General features: G+C 35.3%; 1 protein-coding gene across 2 annotated transcripts in view; it reads right to left on the bottom strand.

The window, feature by feature from the left end:
- IFIH1 (interferon induced with helicase C domain 1) overlaps positions 1-19,081 on the bottom strand; it is a 62,301-nt gene that overhangs the window by 22,715 nt on the left and 20,505 nt on the right. The window contains exons 5-7 of one of the 2 annotated variants that reach the window (XM_033412538.2): positions 15,161-15,259; positions 5,687-5,791; positions 242-462 (exon numbers count right to left, since the gene is read on the bottom strand). In XM_033412538.2, the coding sequence (XP_033268429.1) occupies positions 242-462; positions 5,687-5,791; positions 15,161-15,259 (425 nt within the window). The remainder of the gene's footprint in view (positions 1-241; positions 463-5,686; positions 5,792-15,160; positions 15,260-19,081) is intronic. The other variant, XM_004283615.4, reaches the window with a different exon arrangement.

A 19,081-nucleotide genomic window follows, 5' to 3' on the forward strand; every position in this document is an offset into this window, starting at 1 on the left:
CCTCAGTTACAGCCATTTAACTTAATGTTCTGGCTTAAGAGAAAAAAAATCGACTTTAACAGCTAATAACTGAGATATTACATATAGCTGGAAAAGCAAAGATTTAAAATAAATTACTTATTTTGACATTTTTCCTAATTAAACTAAATGTGTGATCCATTGTTACAAATGTCACTATACAAATGCTTCAGAAAAATAAAATGAAAATAAACCATGTTCTATTTATGTGCTGTTTGAATACCTTATTGACAAGGACTATAACTTTTCCAAGTTCAGATGCTTTTTTCTTCTTGTCCAAGTGATCCTTGGCAATGTAAACGGCCACTCTGGTTTTCCCACTCCCTGTAGGGAGGCATATAATGATATTCTTCCCCTCCAAGGCTGGCTGGGCCACTTCCAGTTGGTAAGGCCTGAGATGCATTTCTGGCTCAGGGGATGCTCTTGGTACCACATTCTCTTCATCTGAAGGAGGTGAAAAGGAAGAAAAATAAGGAAATAGGCAACAAAATAACTAAGGTTAGGAGGCCTGAAACTGAACACAAATATTGTGGCTTAAATTCCCTTTCACGTGTGGTCCAAACCACATTTCTATTTTCTGTACCAAATGCGTGTCAGCTCTCTGCAACTGCAGGATACAACCCAAGCGCTATGGAAGTGGCCTGGGGAGATGGGGGAACAGAGGGAATGAATTAACAGGATGGAGGCCTAGGAGGGGGCAACACAGAAGAGTCTTTTCACAGAGTGGGCAAAGCCAAGTGGAAATGACTGTGGTGCAGACTTGGCAGTTTATGGTTCTTAATGCATCAGACTTGCCATTTCTCTGTGGAACCATTCTGCCCCACTTTTTTCTCTTAGCCTTTCCACCAACAGATCAAGAGGAACTGGGAAAGTAGGACTCATTAGTCCTCCTTGTTCTGTATTTCCCTTCACTTTTTATTGCAGAGAAGTATTAGAGCTGATGCTACTTTCCTTCATTTGAAAAACTTTACCTGACAAACCAAATACCAAAGAGCACTTCTATCTATCTATCTATTTATCTATCATCTATCTCAAATATCTAAAAATGGTTTCCCCCAAATCCCATTTTTTCCATTTAAGACAAACAGATTAAACAGAAGCAATATTTAGGGAAAAGGAAAACCTCCCATGCTAGCCTTTAATTTTTATGTTTTCACTGAAAGATGAAAAACGATTTTGTTGGTTTTAACTGAATTGTAACTAATTTTGCCATTTGGTTTTGAATGTGATTTTTATCACTTCTTTATAAGTATGTCTCCACGTATTCATATTTTCCTGAAACTCAAAGCACAATATATTAAAAATATTTCCAATTAACATAGATTTCTAAATTTAAAATGCTGACAAAATAAGTACTAACATACATTAATTTTATAAACATTAGAATCAAATCATTATAATATATCTTGGTTTAAATATATTTTGTTTAGAAGTGACCATATTTATCTAATCAGTCAGGGGAAAAGATCTAAAAATGTATAACTTACCATGTGGAATGCAGTAAAATAAATATTACATCAATTTAAAAGCCCATCTTATGCTTTACGTAATTACAGAAAAAATGAAATGACAGCACTTATCAGTATTTCATTACACGTGAAGTAAGCGTTCTTTCTCTTATCAATGATTGCAATAAAACTAAACTAACATAATCCCATTAACTTCAAAAAAGTTGCTGATTGTTCCGTTTCAGGAACTGGATGATTCTATTTAACTGGGTTTTAACTTGTTGTTATAGCACTATCTGAACAGGTAGGAAAATTCACACCAAACACCACTTAGTAAGGGTCATCTACTAACCTGGCAGGAAATTTGTCTTCTGTATGGATGAGTAAACACATGCAATACATTTGCGTTATCATTGGCTCATCTGCTGATTCATTTCCTATGACTGTCAGGAAAAACTCATTCAAGATCACCAGCTTTTAAAAACATACATTGACAAGTTTTCTTTCCATGCTTGTTTTGAACTCTATAGCAATTATAATTCATCTTTATTATATTTATGTAAGATTCAAGTTGATTTAAGAATATCATTATTTCTCTAAGTGGCTTTTATAGATTATCAAAATTCTAATATTCCACCTATATTTTGAGCATTTGCCACCTAACTTTTACCAAAGAGCCAGAATGTTTGCAAAGGAAGATGTACTTTAAATTGTGTTTTAACACCAAGATCCAGGAATTTACTTTTGCTAAATTGCCATTTGAGGCAGGAAATTTATTAAAAGATATTAGCAAATTCTCTCTATTTAATTTCACTCTAGGTACATTTTTTCATAGATTTAAGAAAATAATAAAATTCAGCTTCCCTCAAAATAGTTGCATGTACTTTTTTAATAATCATTTTCCCCTTTTCTTTTTCATGCTTACTACTATATCCGTGGGTAACAAAAATTAAAAAGAGAAACTGAGACCAATTTTCTAAGTCTCTTTTCCAGGAATCTAAAATGATGTCAAATGAGTAAGACATCAATATTCCTCATGTATATTAGATATTTGTTGTACTAATACGCTTAAGAAGAGTTAAGAGCTATCATGCTCAAAATTTAATTCTTGAACCAAATGCATGACGTTTACTGTTACTTATCTAGTCATGTACCACTAATTCATTCCGAAGTAAACATTTACTGGGTGCCTACTAAATGCCAGGCACTCCCAAGAACACAGTCCTTGTTTTCAAGGACTTCAGAGGCTAGGGCACTCCACTACTGCCATTGAAAATATCTGGCTAGTGGACAGCTCAATATCTTTCATATTTTTTTGAGTCAAGTCCAGGAAACTTGATGGGTGCCCCCAAGTTTAAAAGAGAGGCACAGAGTGAATATGGAAAAATTAGAGCTGGATTCATTGTGAGGATAGCATCCAAAGAAAAAGAGCTGGGTGAGTGCTAAATATTCAGCCTGATTCTTGCCTTATCACATCCTCTGACATAGGGATGGAAGAATGTATCCACATAAGCAACGAAAAGAGAATTTTCTCTTCTCTGCCACCAGAAGGAGAGAATTGGGCTGGTATCAAGAAGCCAGGAGCCAATTTCCTTTATAAAAAAAAAAAATGTTTGGGTTTTGTTTGTTTGTTGTTTTTGGCTCTCTTTGAAAAGCAAAATCAATTAAATGCAACAACGAAAATGGTATTTAAAATATGCACAGTCTTTGAATAACATTGTGCCCATCCTCTATGACAAATATTAATCAGAGATCTTAAAGTTATACTATACCATACAAATGGTCAAAAAATGAAATCAAATAGGGCTTAAATAATAACATTCTATTGGAACTACACCATGTGGCAAATTTCATTCTCACATTGATTTTGACAGCTGAGTTATTCTTGGAGAGAAAAGGTCTGTCACTGCATGTGTTTGAAATCGACAAAGTATTCCTTTACCTATAGTATGTAACCTCAGAAAAATACACCATTCCAGCTGGAGAAATATTAACAGATATTACCTCGAAATAGTAAGGAAACACTTTTTATATATCAGGCCAATGTGCACTGCCAAAAATATTGCCACTTTGAGAGAAGCAGTATATCTCTCTGAGAATGAGAAACAGAAAAACAAAAAAGCCTCCCATAGTATAATTAGAATATTTAAACTTTAAAAGTGCCACTAATTATGCTTTACTAGGGCACAATAATATTTCTAAGAAGGAACTTAATGTCACGTCCATGATCCTTATGGCCCATCATGTAACCTCTGAGGGTGGACAAAGGGCATGTGGAATAGGGTCCGTTTGATGTCAACCTCAGAAGTTAAAACATAATCCCAAACACTGCAATGCTTTCAGTGATTCAATGTGTTTAATAATTCACAGTTTACATAAACCTGTTTTTGAATTGATTTCCACTTCAGCCTATATCATGCACCTGAGGGAAAGGAATTTCAGAATTTTATAATTTCAGAATTTTGCTACCCACTATGCAATTTTATACCCACTAGTCTTTGTTCCTAAACACTGACCATCCAGAGCTTCAATGAGTGCCCTTTAAAAATGTGTTTGTCTTCAAATGTATTTGCCTTTGAAAATGTATTTGCTTTTTAAAAGTAGGCTGCATTCAGATTTATCATGTCTTTCATGCCACATTGAAGACTGAAAATCAGTAAATAGTTACATTTGCTAACAGCTCTAAACTGACAAAATCCCCGGCACATAGAGAATATCCATTAAATATTTATTAAATGAATGAATATTGTTGAAAAGCCCTTACTTAGACAAACAAAAATTAGGATGAGGTTCAGAAGCTTAAAGCAACCATAAAGATGTTAAATATTAGCTAGAGTATATTTTGAGTTCTAGCATCAATAGCATTTAATAAAAATGTTAAATATTAAATTTAACAGTTGTATAACAAGCATAGAAAAAACAAATACAATCTACAGATATATGCACATGGCAAGAACTTAATAAACACTGACTAAATTGAACAGAAGATTAATTAACCCTTTTTAATTAACATTAAAGTTATGACTGACATTTGGTGAATTGTGTTTCCTCAAACCAACTTGTTCTAAGAGATTCAGTGGTGTTACTAAGAGAAAAGGGCATTTAAATAAAAGAGGTGATACATTCCAGTTGGGAAAGCTTTTAGGGCAGATGGCCATCTTTATGTAAACTGTTTTGCCCCTTTAGGCCTATTGTAGATGTAAATTTCTAGAATCCTTCTGACAATGCAGGATAATCTAAAGTACACAATATTTTCTCCGTGTTTTCTACAACTCAATCACAGAGCGAATGAAGAATGAAGTAATTTGTTCTTAATTTGCCATTTTGCTGCTGCCTTTTAGCTGGCCACATTGCAAAACATTGTTTTTTGTTTGTGCTAACTTGTTAAGTTTAATTATAAAATATTTCAAACATATAGCCAAATATTAGAAAGTTGTGTAACAGACATCCAAGGACCCATCATCCATTCTTAAAAGATGTTAACATTTTACCTCAGTAATAATAATGGAAGTGCACATTCAAAGAACAGAAAGATTTGAAATCGATCAGACGGACAAAAGTTGGGGAGTCTGATAACAGGAAGTCTTGCTAAAGTGTGGGGATTGGGAAGAGGCACTCTTATTTATTGCTGGCGGGATATTCAACTGATATGAGGAACAATTTGGGAAATACCTAGTAAATTTCTCATTTAGTGATGAAAATATTTTGCAAACTCAATTAAAGAGGTGTTCATACAAATTGAAATTCTTTTAACTATATGTGTAAATTCTAGCTCTTATTTTAAGAAGGACTCATTATATGCCATTAACTACAGTCATACTCATCTTATTGATAGTATTTTTTATTTATAATGTATTTTAATTTTTAAAAATTAAGGGTTGGAAATAAATGTACAAAATTGAGTACATAATTTGAAAGCCGTCAGATTAATTGAAACAGATCACATAAATAACATAGATTACATGATTCTATGGAACGTGGCATATGCCAGACCAATAAGCTATGTGCTGGATCAAAATTAGAGAGCTTGATTCTAAGACTTTTGTAAGTTGTACTTTTAAAGAAAGTGAATGGCAAAGTTCCAAAACTACTTCAACTGTAGAAAAGAATTGCTTTAATTGCATAAATACATTAGGGAGGGTATGAACAGCCCCCATGCTTTCCACTATATGGTGTCTTATTTCACACTTTTTAAGGTTTACACAACAGTTAGGCAGTACCTGAATCATTTCCCATGGTGCCTGAATCACTGCCCATGTTGCTGTTATGTCCAAGACTTTCATCTAAGCAGCTGACACTTCCTTCTGCCAAACTTGTGTCTGATTCTGCAAAGGAAAACATTTTAAAATATTTTAAAAATATTTCTGAGAATAAACGTATTTTAACTGCACACCTCTACAGCACACAGTACATACAGTTCAATGCAAGTGGAGAAGGCACACCCAGACGACTACGAATAAAAGGTAAGAGTTTCTGGCAAGCGACGTTTAAAAACTCCACCATGGATGAGCAGCTGTCGGGGACTGAATCGAATACATATATCTACCTACTTAAAGTACCATTCATCCAATATGAGAGGTCATGCAAATTTGTAAGGGTTTATGACTTTTGTCATCCCCCTATGTGTACATTTTGTCCAAAAAAAGAAGATCTAGGCCTGATAATGTCATTTAAACAAAAGTACTATATAGAAACCATTGAGTCATTTTCATGTAAAATGGTAGAGAATTAATAAATTATAGAAAAAAATTAATGAATTAATGAAGTACATGGTTCTACTGATAGGTTATGAAAACAGCAGTTCAGTGATACACATAAAATCTCACAAAGAATTTACTCAGGAAGAATATCATGAAAGCCTGGCATTGCAGTGGCACTAGGAGCTTACGTGAAGTTGGAAATAATTTTTTTTTCTTTACTGTACGTAAACTAAGCTTCCATCAAAGAATTACAATTAATATGAGGGTCAAGGGTACGTCTTTCACTTATTAATCCTGACTTTTTCTTTTCAGTACTCAGTATCAATTCCTTTTGAAAACCTTCCTTCCGTCAAGGGAAAACTTCCCTCCTTACAGTTTATTTCCAAGGATTTATGCAATCCCACCCGCAAGGATCAGAACTATTGCTAAACTGGTAAAAATAAATGAAGGATGGTTACAGATGTTGGTTTTGGAATTAGAAAGACTTGTGAAATTTTCTGTTGGCAATGCTGTGAGCCTAACTTCCTTCCCCTTATTTAAAATGGGGCCAGTAGAGGCACAGGCTATTATAAAATAGCTTATTACAAAATAAGCTACAGGATGTATTGTACAACACAGGGAATACAGCCAATAGTTTACAATAACTATAAACAGTATAACCTTTAAAAATTGTGTACTCCTGTAACCTCTATAAATATTGTGCATCAACTATACGTCAATAAAATAACTATAAATGAATAAAAGAAAAAATAAAATGGAGCTAGCACAATTTATCTCACAGGATTTGACAGCCATGGAGTAATATTAGGTACAACAAGCTCTTTGCACTTTAATTACTGGTGATTGGAAAATGAAATTAAATTCAAGTAGTTGGTGGATTACTAGGGCAAGATGTCATTTAAAAATCTCTTGGGAATTCCCTGGCTGTCCAGTGGTTAGGACTCCGTGCTTTCATTGCTGGGGCCTGGGTTCAATCCCTGGTTGGGGAACTAAGATCCTGCAAGCCATGCGGTGCAGCTTAAATAAATAAATAAATAAATATAAAATATCTTTAAAATTAATAATATTTCATAATATTTATATGTGTTAGATAATTATTATTTTATGCTAAAGCTTCAAAATGCACTAAATAAATTATATTAAAGAAGGCTTAAGCTCTGTAAAACTAGTCTGAGTGTCACATATTTAAACTGGAAATAGAAATGGGTGAAAAACAGACAGATAGTATGTTATCAATAAAATGTCTCTGGAAAGGGACAACATACAACTCCTTAAAACTACAAGTATCTTCCTTTTCTTTAACTGGTTATTTCATTTTTTAAGTCAGGTATGTTGAGGTATAATTTCCATACTGTAAAATAATCACTCTTTTTAGGTGGATAGTTTGATGAGTTGACAAATGTATAGTTTTGTAACCACCATCACCATCAAGATTTTTCCGTCACCTCAAAATCCCCTCAAGCCCCTTTGTTGTCACTGCCCTCCTGCGGTCCCCTGGCAATCACTGACTTGGTTTCTGTTCCTAGAGTTTTGCCTTTTCCAGAATATCATATTAATGAATTCAGGCAATATGTAGCCTTTCTGTTTGGCTTTGTTAACTTAGCATAAGACATTCAAGATGCATCCACATTGCTGTTTATATCAGTAATTTGTTCCTTTTTATTGCCGACTACTATTCCATTGAGCATCTGTGACGTGTGTCTGTGACATCTCCCTTCCAAGTTGGATAAGCCCATTTAGCTTGGGAAATATGATGGAATTACAGCCAATGCCAATTAAATATGTAAGATAGCTTTCTTAAAAGTTAAAAGAAAGCATATAAGAAATTTGTAAAAAAAAAAAAATTGTCAATGGACTTACATACTGTTTAAATATATTAGCACAACACAAATATACTCATGTGAAAATACTGTGCTTACCAGTTGTCGTAGATTAGCTTTGAAACTCAGATTTGAGGAATCCCTTATGATCACACGGGAAAGCCTGTATATCTCACTGAGAGATTTTAAATATGGCACGTTGCAATTCCCAGAGGTATGCCTTGTTAGGAACTCAGAGGCGAGTGTGGGATAGAACTGTCAAGTAGGAAAGCGTTTTGGGCAGATGTACTGATGAAAAGAGAATATGAGTTGTAAGGAAAAGGCAAGGTGTAAAATGAGATGGGGAAAATGTCACTGCAAGGATAATTCTAGATCTAGAAAGAGAGACCAAGATTTTTAAGGCAAAAAAAGTGAATTTTGACATGCTTTTCACTTGTTTTAAATGTGGTATTGAGAACTGAAGACAATGCCAAAAACACTGAAAAACACTAACAAATACTATCTAAAACTGAACACTGTATCTTTAAGTTTTCCACTAAGTATAATCCACATGGAAATTATACTTGATTTTCATTTCATTTTCTAATCACTAGCAGTTAAACCACTATCTTAGAACTCCTCCGTGTATATGTAAAGTCAGGATTTTCCCCAAGCTTTGTTCCAACATACATAAGGTTTGGGAGAGCTGCTTAATGCAATGTGCATGAATAATTTATGAATATTAAAGAAAGTTACTACCAAAATAGGGTATTATTAATTAAGTTTATTATCTGGATTATTCTGATTTAGCAGACAAATCTGCAATGTGTCAGAGGACACTGAGCTCAGTGCTTCCACAGATGTAATGCAAGTGATATTTTAAGCTCTCAACATCCTATGTGGTAGATACCTATTATCACCTCAGTTTCATAGGTGAGAAACCAAGTCTCAGAGAGGTTAAATGATTTATCCAGATCACACAGCTAGAATGGAGGAGAACTGGGAGTCTCATTTTCTGAATCCAAGTCTACCATTCCACTGTTTTTTTTTTTTTCAAGCAACTTAATAAAGTTTATTTTCAAAGTAACAAATGAAAACTTTTCATGGTTAAGATGAGCAACTCCAGTTTTTCTCTTCCTGTGACTTCTGAGGTTTGTTTTTTTAAATAGATGTTTATTGGAGTATAATTGCTTCACAATACTGTGTTAGTTTATGTTGCACAATAAAGCGAATCAGCCGTATGCATACACGTGTCCCCATATCCCCTCCCTCTTGAGCCTCCCTCCCATCCTCCTTATCTCACCCCTCTAGGTCATCGCAAAGCACAGAGCCGATCTCCCTGTGCTATGCTGCTGCTTCCCACCAGCCAACTATTTTACATTTGGTAGTGTATATATGTCGATGCTTCTCTCACTTTGCCCCAGCTTCACCCTCCCACCCCACATCATCAAGTCCATTCTCTATGCCTACCTCTTTATTCCTGCCCTGCGACTAGAGGCCAAGAGGCACATGAAAAGATGCTCAACATCACTAATCATTAGAGAAATGCAAATCAAAACTACAATGAGGTATCACCTCATGCCAGTTAGAATGGCCATTATCAAAAAATCTGGAAACAATAAATGCTGGAAAGGATGTGGTGAAAAGGGAACCCTCCTGCACTGTTGGTGGGAATGTAAGTTGATACAACCACTATGGAAAACAGTATGGAGTTTCCTTAAAAAACTAAAAATAGAATTACCATACGACCCAGCAATCCCACTACTGGGCATATACCCTGAGAAAACCATAATTCAAAAAGAGTCACATACTTCAATGTTCATTGCAGCACTATTTACAATAGCCAGGACATGGAAGCAACCTAAGTGTCCATCAACAGATGAATGGATAAAGAAGATGTGGCACATACATACGATGGAATATTACTCGGCCATAAAAAGAAATGAAATTCCAGTGCTTTTTGCCCAATGCATAGCATGGCTGATGATCATTGTAAAGCTTTGTAAACAAGAAAACAGTACTGTATCCATAGTGTTAAGTGAAATGAAAGTTTTTTTTTTTTAAGTTTTCATTGTAATGTCAAGTTTTCTATCAATCTTGAAGTAGCTTATCTTTCCAGGAAAAAAGTTAGAGATTATTTTATTTTGCTAACTAACATCTCTGATTTCACCCACAAACTTTCATTTACTTTACTTTTAAATATCCACACTGTTTTTTTATAATTTTTATTTTATATTGGAGTATAGTTGATTAAACATCTGCACTAAGTTTTAAACATTTTCTGCACACAAATAAAAGAAGAGCATTTCTATCCTTCTTAAAAATTAAAATTAATTAAAATTAATTGCAATAATTCGGCTAGAGATCATTATGAAAATGAAAGTGAACATATAGAGGTCTATTTCTTTGTCATTTTAAGGGTATATAAATCTCCAGTTTCTCAACACAAAAATAATTTTGTTTCCTTGGCAGCAAATTCTTATTCATTTGATATTTTTTTGATTTCATAGAAATAGAAGTACTAAAGGAAATAACTCTAATAATTAAAGAGAATATATTCTCTCCCATAACATTGAGAATACCTTTCCCAGAGATTTTCTTCCTGCATTCACCTAAAGAAATCATGTTACACACACACACACACACACACACACACACACACACACACACACACCCCAAAAAGCCAGATCAAAAATGTGTTATGTGGGGCTTCCCTGGTGGCGCAGTGGTTGAGGGTCCACCTGCCGATGCGCGGGGCGCAGGTTCGTGCCCCGGTCCGGGAGGATCCCACGTGCCGCGGAGCGGCTGGGCCTGCATGTCCGGAGCCTGTGCTCCGCAGCGGGAGAGGCCGCAACAGTGAGAGGCCCGCGTACTGCAAAAAAAAAAAAAAAAAATGTGTTCTGTGATGACAAAATTAAGCCAACCTATTGAGTTTATAAGCCAAGAATTCCTACAATTGATTATACAGGATTATCATGTTTCATTCTTTGTATCAATATTTTTCACAGTATCAATCTGGACTTATGTCCTAATGAATAGTCATGTGTCTATGATTTTAAAATAGATCAGATAAATAGTCAATTGGAGACTGGGTGTTCCCATGAAAAGAACATGTGCTGTGGAGTCAAACGGATCAGTCTCCAGATCTGAGCTCAGCCATTGCTGACAAGTGACTTAATCTTTAAAATTTTTAAAAATATCGATAGCAGTTTCTACTTTCTCCTTTATCTTGAGAATGATTCTGTTAGATCAAGGAAATAAATCTTTAAGAGAAACAAATCTTAAATTCTCATGAAGTTGCTATTTAAATGAGCTTTGAATATTAGAGTTAGATTATATAATAAGTTTAGTTAACTTTTAGATAGGTGTCATTTCCTCTAGGAAAAATATCAAAGCTAGCTATGAAACAGATTAGAAAACACTGGTGATTCCTGTTAAAGAAAAGCAGTTATTCCTATCAAAATCTATTGGAATGAAGAAAAACAATTCTCATCCAGTTAAAAGATAGGATTTCTAGAATAATTTTGTAAACAACACAATACAGAACAGCTTTGCTTACAATAATAGTGTCTAAGGCCAGTCCATAAGCCATGGAAAAAAACTGCCTCATTTTATAATCACATCTTGAATAGCTTACTAATATGGAAGAAATATTAACTTGAATCTGAGAAATTTTATATTTAACATCTTCTGGAACTTTAAATACTTTAAAATATTTTTAAACCATTTAGAAGCCAAAGAAAATTGAAATTTAAAAATTTCAATTGAAAAAAACCTCTTCCTTGAAAGCCTTTTTAGATCTATTCCAATGTAAAGTATGCCCTCTGCTGGAGAAATGCTATTATAACAATTAGTTGGTAAGTATACTGTTTATTCAGCCCAAGAACCGAGTGAGTTTCACTAGATAAGATACAGATTGGTTCTTCTACCCCTACCAGGTAGTGTCCCTCCTATTTTCAGCCTAAGATGCATGTCTAACTCCACAAAAGATTTCTCCTCTTACCCCTCGCCTCAGGCTCTCAGTCTCTTTGCTGGAAAATCGTTTTGCATTACATTAGGAAGGGGGCCAAGCCTCTGTGCTACTGAGAAAGAGGAAGGGCACCAACAGATCCATTCTCCTGAGAGGTAGTGCTTACAGGGTCTGCAAATAGTCTACTTTCACCTGCTAGATAATGGTATATTTATTCTAGCTCTGACCTCGTGACGCACATCAGCTTCACTTCTTCAATTATCCCCACCTTCCCTCCAGTTGCATAATCTCCACAGTCTGGAACAGCAAAGACCACCCCTAAAGCTTCAAACACATGTGCACGTATGGGCACAGACTCATGAGCTTCTTAAGTGTGCTTACTGTCGTACTAATAATACCTAATTCCTTTCCTTTTGAAATAATCTTTTTTGAGAGGAGATAGAGGACTTTTATTTTCAGCTCTATGTATATGGATTTGTGTGTGTGTGCGCACACACACACACACACGCTAACATTTTGGTCTGTCAGACTCTGCTCTCTGTGCTGGGGAACATGTGTTCCCACAGAATGGAGAGAAGCCACCTCCACCCACCTTGCATATTCTCTCCTGGATCCAAGCTTCTAGGAAATGAGTTCCCCAAAGAGAAAAAAAAAAAATCTCCTAGAGCCACAGGCCCACGTCGCTATCCATGGAGCTCCTGTGTTCCTGTTTATAGAATTCACACTGCTGAAATGTTTCAGCCAGAATTAAATTGGAATTGTGTATATTGATGTTGGCTGAAATTGTATCATCCATGCCCTTTCGCCTTTGGACTTGGGTCTCAAAGGGAAAGATGATGATTCAAGTACAGGGTTGTGGGGATAACCATACCCACTAGAGTGACCCATTCATTCATTGCTAGTCAGCAGCAGAGGCAAAAAGTCCAAGAGCAGAGTCAGTTAAGAGTGATAAGCCTGGTGACCACATGGGAAGTAAGTCTTGGCAATCCAAGGTGGCAAGATAGAAGATCATGAACTGGAAACCTCTTTGGCTGGCAGGCACCCTTAAGGAAGAGCTATTCAAGTTAAGTAGACCTGAGGAAAGTATGGGGAGAGATTTGTTTAAAGGTATCCTGGTAAATATTCAATAGCAGCTCTTGGGGAGAAAAAAAGCAAAATGTTAAAGTGTTTGCCAATATTGCTGGTATTCATATTCCCACCATGGCTGATTTCAAGCTACCAGCATGACGTCACCAAGTGGAACTGGGAAGACACTTGCACACTGGGCTCCTGCAAGCTGGAAGGAGCCCATTCCAGCACCCTGATGGACACATCCCTCTAACTGAGGACTTTCCCACAAACGCCATCTGAAATAATCACACATGCTTTGGGCTAATATTCCATAATTGTCCAAACAACGAATGATAAACATTTAAGTATTGTTTTGCCTTAGGACAAGGCTTTGTAAAAATCATAGTAAGAGAAACCCACTAATTCTCATTGATCCTAGAAGCCTTATCTCCAGCCACCCTCCTCCATAAATGTTCCCCTCTAATCCAACTGTTTCCCTACCCACACTTTTTATAAAACTTTGCTATGTTTATTACAGCTGGATTTTGATGTGTTTATTATAGCTGGATGAATTTTTTATAGATTTTCTTTCCTAGAATTTTAGTTTTGCAGCAAAATTGAGTGGAAGGTAGAGAGATTACCCATATCCCCCCACTCCCACATAGGGATAGCCTCCTCCATTATCAATATTCCCTCAACACACACACACACACACACACACACACACACACACACAACACATTTTGAACTTCCCTATACCTGCACTTTTGCTCATGGTGTCCGTGTAACGGGAAGTGTTGGCTACCACTTCTGTTTACAGGTCCAACACAGGACCTTCAAGGTGCAGATGAACTGCCTCACATTCCTCCTCTCTGGTAAGCTTTCTCTAAGTCTTCCTTCTTTCACCAGGCTTCTCCCCTCATCCTTTAATACCTTCTCTTTTGCTAGAGATAGATTACTGTCTCTCTTTGAGGACATGAAACTTGTTTTCTTGAACGGGATTATAAACTCTCTGAGGGTGAGGACAATACCCCAGTGCTTGGTTTTCTCAATAATATGACCTGACCAACTCATTCTTAGCTTCTAGTTCTCATTCATATGCCAAAATAGAGAAGGTAAGGTCTAATGATCAAATTAAAACCACTGCTTTTGTTAAAACTCTGCTAAAAAAGCTTTAGGCTTGTAGTCATAAAAAGATGTCATGAAAATAAATCCAACATGTACTAGCTGCGCAGTAAAGAGGTTTCTCTCCATCAAAATACTTACATTCTCACTCCTGAGATATGAACAGTCACCCTCCTAGAACTATTATGCAATTGGAGGTCATATAACTAACCTAGACGGCTCTTGGTGGGTTTCATATAAAATACAAACCTATATTATCCTTTAACAGACACCAATATCAGCATCTGTAACAGCATCTCTTCCCCCCTCTCCCTCTCTCTCTCTCTCTCTCTCTCTCTCTCTTTCTCAGCTCATAATAATATTTGCCTTTTGGATTGCCGTAGTAGTATTTCTACTTCCCAATAATTAATGTAACTAAATTTAGAAAAAATATAGATGTAAAGGAGAGCTATCTTAATTCAGAGCAATCCTGTAACAGTATGGGTGATCTCCCACAGTATTATTGCAGACCACTACATCAATTATCTTTCCCACTAAGCTCTCAAGGTCTATGTGGTATATATTTCTAGAGATTCTAAAAATCTCTAAATTTCTAGAGGTTAGTATTATAGAACATTATTCTGGTCCTCAAGTGCAAGGATAAATTTTGTGGCATTTTTACAGAGATTACTATAGACCAAATCTAAGATTGGACTTCGGTCTATAAAAAGGGAAAACAAAACAACAACAAAAAAAGTGCACTAACAGATTGGGCCAGAAAGAAGGAGGCTGTTTTATAAAGGTCAATTTTTAAACCCCTCCTACAGAAGATGATCTATGCAAAATATATCCACAATATATTCCAAAGCATAATGTCACCGGATAAACCTAAGGAGTGGAACATATGGGGGAATATGAAAAAGAAGGTACTAAAGTCTGAAAACAAGCAGGTTGGTAAGCTCATTAGCTTGGGTGGAATTTTAAAATCTTCACGTGAACGAATATATAAATCAAAATATACACATGCACTCACAGTCATGCGCACTGTGTATTCACACATGGCACACTCACCCTGTACGTTATAATCGTCCACCCTGGAACAGTGACATTCCATTCTCTTTATAAATGTCAAAGCGCCCTCTGCTGGCCAACCTGCGGTACTTGCATTTTCTAGTTTCATAACAGGGAGATCAACAAAGGATGATAAAAGAAATTTGGGGGATTTTCTGTGGAACTCTGCATAAAAGTAAGTTCATTCCAAATACAGTAAATTTTGTTATTTCGTTTTGAACCTCATTTGCTTTATTTTTTATTTTATATATGTCATTAATTCCTAAAATAGTATATTAAAAAAGTCAATGTAAAATAACCACTCACTTATTTTAACAAAGCAACAGTAGCAGACAATTAAAAATGATTGCATAACCAATTTTACTGTAAGCCTATAGGATTAACATAAACCAGATAACTGTGTATTTTCTATAATTAAAATATTTTTAATAGAAGAAAATGAATGTGGGCATTGTGCCCCTCTGATGTTTTCTAGGGAAGTGTGGTCTAGAGAAACACCAAAGTTTTCCAATAATTTCTTGTTAGAAAATGACCAGTGACCTCAGAAAGCAGAATTATTACATCCAGCAGTAAAATTCTATGAATAGTCTGAGAACTATTCAAATATCCTTTATAAATGGTTGTATTTGTGTGGAAAAAGCAAATTTTAAAAAATGGGGTATATCTTAATTATTAACCACTTTTTAATGGGAAGAAGTTGAAAGGAGAAAGGAAGAAGAAATGCCAGCCTCCGATGTGGAGGCATGACAAAATCCCTGTCCAGAACTGTCCACTAGGGAATTCTCATCTATCACCCCAGGCTGAAGGAGAGATTAAATGTGGTGATTAAATCACTGATTTAATCACTGAAGGAGTGATTAAAATTGGTTTCAGGGTGGGCCACTATTACTAATACTACTGTGTCTTACCTGTCAGGTGTGTTAAGGAGTAAAAAAGGCTAAAAACAATATATAAAGAATCTTTGCATTAAAACTATAAATAATTAACATTTGTATCCACAAAGACTATTATGCACTGAAAAACAATATTTTAGAAACTGATGTGGAAATAAAAATTAGAGAAGTCTTAATTTAAAATCAGAAATAATTCAACTCACATTTTTTTGCCTATGAAAATTCATATTTATAGAATGTGTGTAGCTTAAGTAATAAGTTTCTTTCAATGCTACCTTGGTAACTGTATTTGAAATCTAAACCCAATGTACTGAAATTCAAAATAAAGATTATATATTGTAAATATCATTAAGATACACAAAAAATTATGCAAATAAATATTACAGATTATTGAATATTATCTTATTTATTTTGATGGTTAATCCTGTAAAAGAATGCCAACGTAGGCAAAATCCTTCTACAGTTAATTTTGCAACAAAAACTTCAGTCCAAAGAACTACAATAACTTCTTTGGGTTAATGATACTTTACAAGTCATTTACATCAGTAATTCTTAGTTCTGAAGAGCAGCAAGAAAAGAAATGAATACCTGGAATGATCCACAACATCTAGCAGAAGAAGAGGCAAAGGCCTAAAGCAGAAGCACTCCATTTTCATAAATCAGATACCCTTTCTTACTGCTCTGGAAAGGACCAGAATGCATTGGACGAACCTGTTCCCAAATCCACATGAGAAGTCCAGACACCACAAGAACCTTACAGACTAGAAGACTGTTAAAGTCTGTGAATTGGATGGAGTCCTCAGATTACTGTACAGTTTGTTGTACTCTCACATGTTCTCAGGCTAGTACACATTTTAATAGTCTGTACTTTTCTTTCACAGCACTTACTGTGCAGCTATATAGTGACTACCGTTTGACATGCCCATCATTTGAAAGCTCCATGGGAGCAGAAGCCACATCTGGTTTGCTCCACCACAATATTTACAGTGCTGAACACTGAACAGTGCATGCCTGGCACATGATAGGAGTTTAATAAGATTCGTTAAATGAAAGAAGTGAAAGGAAGGGAGGGAGGGGACCCGAAGAGGGAAAAACAAACCCCTTTCTGTCCCTTAAGGCCATTATTAAGATCCAGATTTTTTTCACTTGATGCAGCTTTAAGTTTTATATTAAATAGTAAGAAAACAGATTTTTTAAAAAAGGTTTTGTCTTTAATTTTGTCCTTGTTGAGACTCAGAATGCTCCACAGATAAATAAACTACAGGCTGACAAGATGCATTAGGTTGGCAACCTTGGATGAAAAACCTTCATTTGAGATGCAGGATCAATTCCCAGCCTCAGTTCTGGCTTCAATTCTTTCCAGTGCGAATTTAGAAAATAGCCAGTAACCCACAGAGATGTCAGGTAGCCTACCAAGGAAGTTTATTAAAACGTGAAAAACCCACATTCAGGTAGTGGTTTTGGCATTCCTACGCAATCATGATTTCTGAAAAAAAGCGCAGCTGCTCAAATGAAGAAAAAAAAAAAAAGGTCCTCTAGAATTCAGGGTTAAAAGCTTTGCTATTCTGCACAGTAAACCTTGCTACTTAAAGTGTAGTCCAAGACCAGCAGTAGCAGCATCACCTGGGAGCAAGTGAGAAAGGCAGAAGCTCAGGCTCCATACAGAACCTACCGAATCAAAATCTGCGTATCAGTAAGACCTCCACTTCCAGGGGACACATAAGCACACTAACGCTTCAGAAGTATTCCACTAAAAGAACACCTTAAACAAGGCTAAATAGCAGGCAAACTATAAAAAATCTTGATACTATTTTATGACAAAAGATTGCTATCCTGTATATTTAGCTAATTCACATAAACCAGCAAGAAGAATATAAAATACCCTAATAGAAAAATAGGCAATTAGCGACAACAAAAAGAATGAACTTGTAAAAACATTTTTCGTTAGAAAATAATTCAAATTCAAGTAGTAAAATACCAAATTGGCAAAGTTTAAAAATAATATTACCCACTCTTATAGAATAGACTTCAGGGCAGTAAGTACTCTCCTGTACTGTTAGAGCACATGTAATTTGGTACAAGTTCCTGGAGTGAAATATAACATTAAGTATCAAATGTTTTAAAACTGTAGAAATCATTGATCCAGAAATTTCAATTATGTAATATGTTTTTAAGAATTAAACTGGGTGGGGTAGGAATGGATTGGGAGTTTGGGGTTAGCAGATGCAAACTATTATATAGAGGATGGATAAACAACAAGGTCCTACTGTGTAGCACAGAGAACTATAGTCAATATCCTGTTATAAACCATAATGTGAAAAAGCATGTATATATATAACTGAATTACTTTGCTGTACAGCAGAAATTAACACAACATTGTAAATCAACTATACTTCAATAAAGTAAATTTTAAAAATTAAAAATAAATTTAAAAAGAATTAAACTGAGACATAAATATGAAGACAGTTATGCAGCATTATTCATGATGTAGAAATTTGGAAACATCCTACATGTTCAACAGTTGGTTAATTAATCATAAAGCATCCAATGGATAGAATTATTATTCAATTGTTAAAAACCATGCTGTAGAAGAACATCTAATGGATTCAGGAGAAACGCCATTATATATAAACATCCAGGTATGTAAACAAAACGGGATACCCAAATGTGAAGAGTAATATATCTTACTGTAAAAGTGTGCGCGACTTTTTCTTTGTAGGTTTCTATGTTTTCCAAATCTCCTGCAATGCAGCTATATTACTTTTCTGAGTCGAAAATAGTATACTTTGTAATAGTGTGATGGAGTCAGCTCATACAGCACAAGAACAATTGTTAAATTTTCTAGAATTTCATGAGCCAGTTGTTAATGTTAAGCGCAGGCAATTTTAAAAATTAAATTATACGGACTTACTAAAAAAATTATATTAAAACAAAGGTAAGGAATACTTAAAACTCATCAATTTCTAATCATTTTACTAGATTTTACAATCATCAATGATGTTGAGGCTATTTAAGCCTATTGTTTCCG

The sequence above is a fragment of the Orcinus orca genome, chromosome 7 (genome assembly GCF_937001465.1).
Source record: "Orcinus orca chromosome 7, mOrcOrc1.1, whole genome shotgun sequence".
Lineage (NCBI taxonomy): Eukaryota > Metazoa > Chordata > Mammalia > Artiodactyla > Delphinidae > Orcinus > Orcinus orca.